General features: G+C 45.0%; 1 protein-coding gene across 1 annotated transcript in view; it reads right to left on the bottom strand.

The window, feature by feature from the left end:
* The window catches only part of parga (poly (ADP-ribose) glycohydrolase a), a 60,045-nt gene continuing 56,545 nt past the window's right edge, over positions 1–3,500 (bottom strand). Inside the window, exon 17 of the mRNA XM_083658041.1 lies at positions 1–1,926. Coding sequence (XP_083514167.1) covers positions 1,742–1,926 — 185 coding nt within the window. The 3' untranslated portion in view covers positions 1–1,741. The remainder of the gene's footprint in view (positions 1,927–3,500) is intronic.

The raw sequence follows: 3,500 nt of genomic DNA on the forward strand, positions 1-3,500 counted from the left end.
CTATGCATACATACATTTACAGAATTTAAACATTTTTTTATATCAACCCCATCATTAAATAGTATCCATATTGTCAATCAAAAATACAGTAAAAAAAAACATACCTAAAGCAAACGTTTAGTAAAAAATATAAACAAAAATAATATTTTGCATGCACAAGTATTTCTATATCTGCTCACCCTTTTCATATAGCAGTAGTGTGCTTAGTGCTGTACTGTGCTGTGAGCTTTCAGTAATCAATTCCTTTGGGGATGATCAACTTACTCATAACAACTGAATCAACAATCTGAGATGAAGCCAGCCATAAATTACTTGCGGCTGCGTCTCTTTCATCTCTTAAATGATTCTCGGTGACCATTTTATCAAATTTTTAGACCCATATTAAAGGGACAGCTCACCCTAAAATCCAAAATACATATTTTCCCTCTCACCTGCAGTGCTATTTATCGGCCGCAGAGTTTCTGGCTTCTCTCCAATACAATGGAACTGGATGGCGCTCGGCTTGTGGTGCTCAAAGTGCCAAAGAAATACGTTTGATAAACTCAACAGCAATGTCTCTTTCCAGAAATCATGACCCAGTTAAACTCAAGATAATCCACAGACCTTGTTATGAGCAGTTTCATGTAGGAAATATTTTCTTTTGACCGAACTACACCCGCTAGCAGCTAGCTAGTTCCTACAAAAGAAAATAGTTCCTACATGAAACTGCTCACAACAATGTCTGTGGATTATCTTGAGATGGCAGCCATCTCTACGGGCCAATATCTCCAAAACTCAGGCAACTAACACAAAACGATATAGATGGATAAATAGCACTGCAGGTGAGAGGGAATATACGTATTTTGGATTTTAGGGTGAGCTGTCCATTTAAAATTAGCCATAAAGGGGATGACGACGCATGATGAAAGTCAAATAACTTAAGAGGATAGAAAACAGCAGCATATATTGTGTAGAATATTTGAGAAATAAATGTTTACCCATGCATAGACTACAGTATGGCATCTCATCGTTCTGCATTCAGGAACCTCTCCACTGCCTGGATATGGTAAATAAAGAAGACAACTCATCCAAAAAGTAGTAAACACAATATAACAAGATAACCAGGGAGGAACCATCACGCCCTCGGTATTCAATATTGTCATATTCAATATTGAAAGTGTCCAGTCCGTACAATCATGCATATTTGGGTTTGATCAACCGTTAACTCGTGTAAAAACAAAATTCTCCACATCACAACCTAGGCTAAAGAAAGGCCTAACAGCAACCGGGATTTACTATTGCTATAAGTCTCTGGAAACATCTCAGCACATTTGGTGACTCACTAACAAGGCTCCTATAGTACCACCAGTATAATACCACCAGTATAATACCACCAGTATACTGTAATACCACCAGTATAATACCACCAGTATAATACCACCAGTATAATACCACCAGTATAATACCACCAGTATAATACCACCAGCGAGACAAAGGCAAAATCGTGTTTTGGTCGTTTGCGTTGTTGGGGTCACAAACTTAAAGGGAGTAGTGTGTGTGAGCGATTCTGAGCAAGAGACTGAGAGGCAGAGCGCACTGAGGGGTTTGTTTTTGGAACCTGGGAGTCTCTTTTATAGAGTCGGTTGAGGCTGAAGGGAGGTGGGGATGGAGAGGGTACGAGTTGCTGCTCCCCCTGGTGTTCATGACCGGTCCGATGTTACGGGGGGGGGGGGCGGGGCATCCCAGAGTGCTCCCCCTGGTGTTAATGACAGTCTGATGTTACGGGGGGCATCCCAGAGTCCTTGGTGGCGTCCGAGGCGTCGGCAGTGGCGAGGGAAGAGGAGACCCTCTCGTGGATGAAGCCGTAGAGACTGAGGTCAGGGCGGATGGTGCGACAGTTCTTACACACCACACTGGAGTATTGGTTCAGCAGGCCGTACAGCCTCCCTGGGAGAGAGAGGGAGAGAGAGCGAGAGAGAGAGAGAGCAAGTGAGAGACAGAGAGAGAGAGAGAGGGAGAGAGAGCGAGAGAGAGAGCAAGTGAGAGACAGAGAGAGAGAGAGAGGGAGAGAGAGCGAGAGAGAGAGCAAGTGAGAGACAGAGAGAGAGAGAGAGAGAGAGAGAAAGAGAGAGGATTGAAGATACAGGGTGTGGGGGTCAAGAGAGGGAGGAGGAAATATAGCGCGACATAAAACACGAGTTGAGTGAGGAAATAGACAAAAGCACACGAGGGCTGAGAGAAACGGGACAAGAGAGACCGAAATTGGCTCAGAAAAAAAAAGAAAGTGTTCAGTCTCATTTATAAATCAAACGCACACACACACACACACACACACACACATACACACACACACACACACGCACACGCACACACGCACACGCACACACACGCGCGCACACACGCGCACACGAGTCGTGAGCGTTCTCTCTGTAGCTCCACTTTAGAAAATGGATGGCTAGAGGGGAATTTCTCTGAAAGGCTTCAATAAATGTCAGCAGAAAGAAAAATGAAAGGAGAGGGAGGGGAGAGGAGGGGGGAGGGGAGGGGGGAGGCTGGGGTCAGCTCAGGCAGTAATCCACTCGGCGGAGGAGGAGGAGGAGGAGGAGGCTGAATGGATGGGCCAGAGAAAAGGAGATGGCCCATAAGGTGGAATAACTTAACATAGCCACGGACAACGTTCCGTTATTTATGTGCACTGTCCCTTTAATGAAGCCAGCAAGGACAAACTGCATGTGCTATACAAGCCTCGAGAGCCTCGTATAGATACCATCCCAAGAGCACTGCTGTGGCTGAAATCATGACCGCTCCCTGTCCACGATGTCATCTACTGTCCATGATGTCATCTACTGTCCACGATGTCATCTACTGTCCATGATGTCATCTACTGTCCACCATGTCATCTACTGTCCACGATGTCATCTACTGTCCACGATGTCATCTACTGTCCACGATGTCATCTACTGTCCATGATGTCATCTACTGTCCATGATGTCATCTACTGTCCATGATGTCATCTACTGTCCACGATGTCATCTACTGTCCACGATGTCATCTACTGTCCATGATGTCATCTACTGTCCATGATGTCATCTACTGTCCACGATGTCATCTACTGTCCACGATGTCATCTACTGTCCACGATGTCATCTACTGTCCATGATGTCATCTACTGTCCATGATGTCATCTACTGTCCACCATGTCATCTACTGTCCATGATGTCATCTACTGTCCATGATGTCATCTACTGTCCATGATGTCATCTACTGTCCATGATGTCATCTACTGTCCACGATGTCATCTACTGTCCACCATGTCATCTACTGTCCACCATGTCATCTACTGTCCATGATGTCATCTACTGTCCATGATGTCATCTACTGTCCATGGTGTCATCTACTGTCCACCATGTCATCTACTGTCCATGATGTCATCTACTGTCCACCATGTCATCTACTGTCCACCATGTCATCTACTGTCCACCATGTCATCTACTGTCCATGATGTCATCTACTGTCCATTA

Source organism: Poromitra crassiceps (genome assembly GCF_964638095.1).
Source record: "Poromitra crassiceps genome assembly, chromosome: 22".
Taxonomy (NCBI): domain Eukaryota; kingdom Metazoa; phylum Chordata; class Actinopteri; order Beryciformes; family Melamphaidae; genus Poromitra; species Poromitra crassiceps.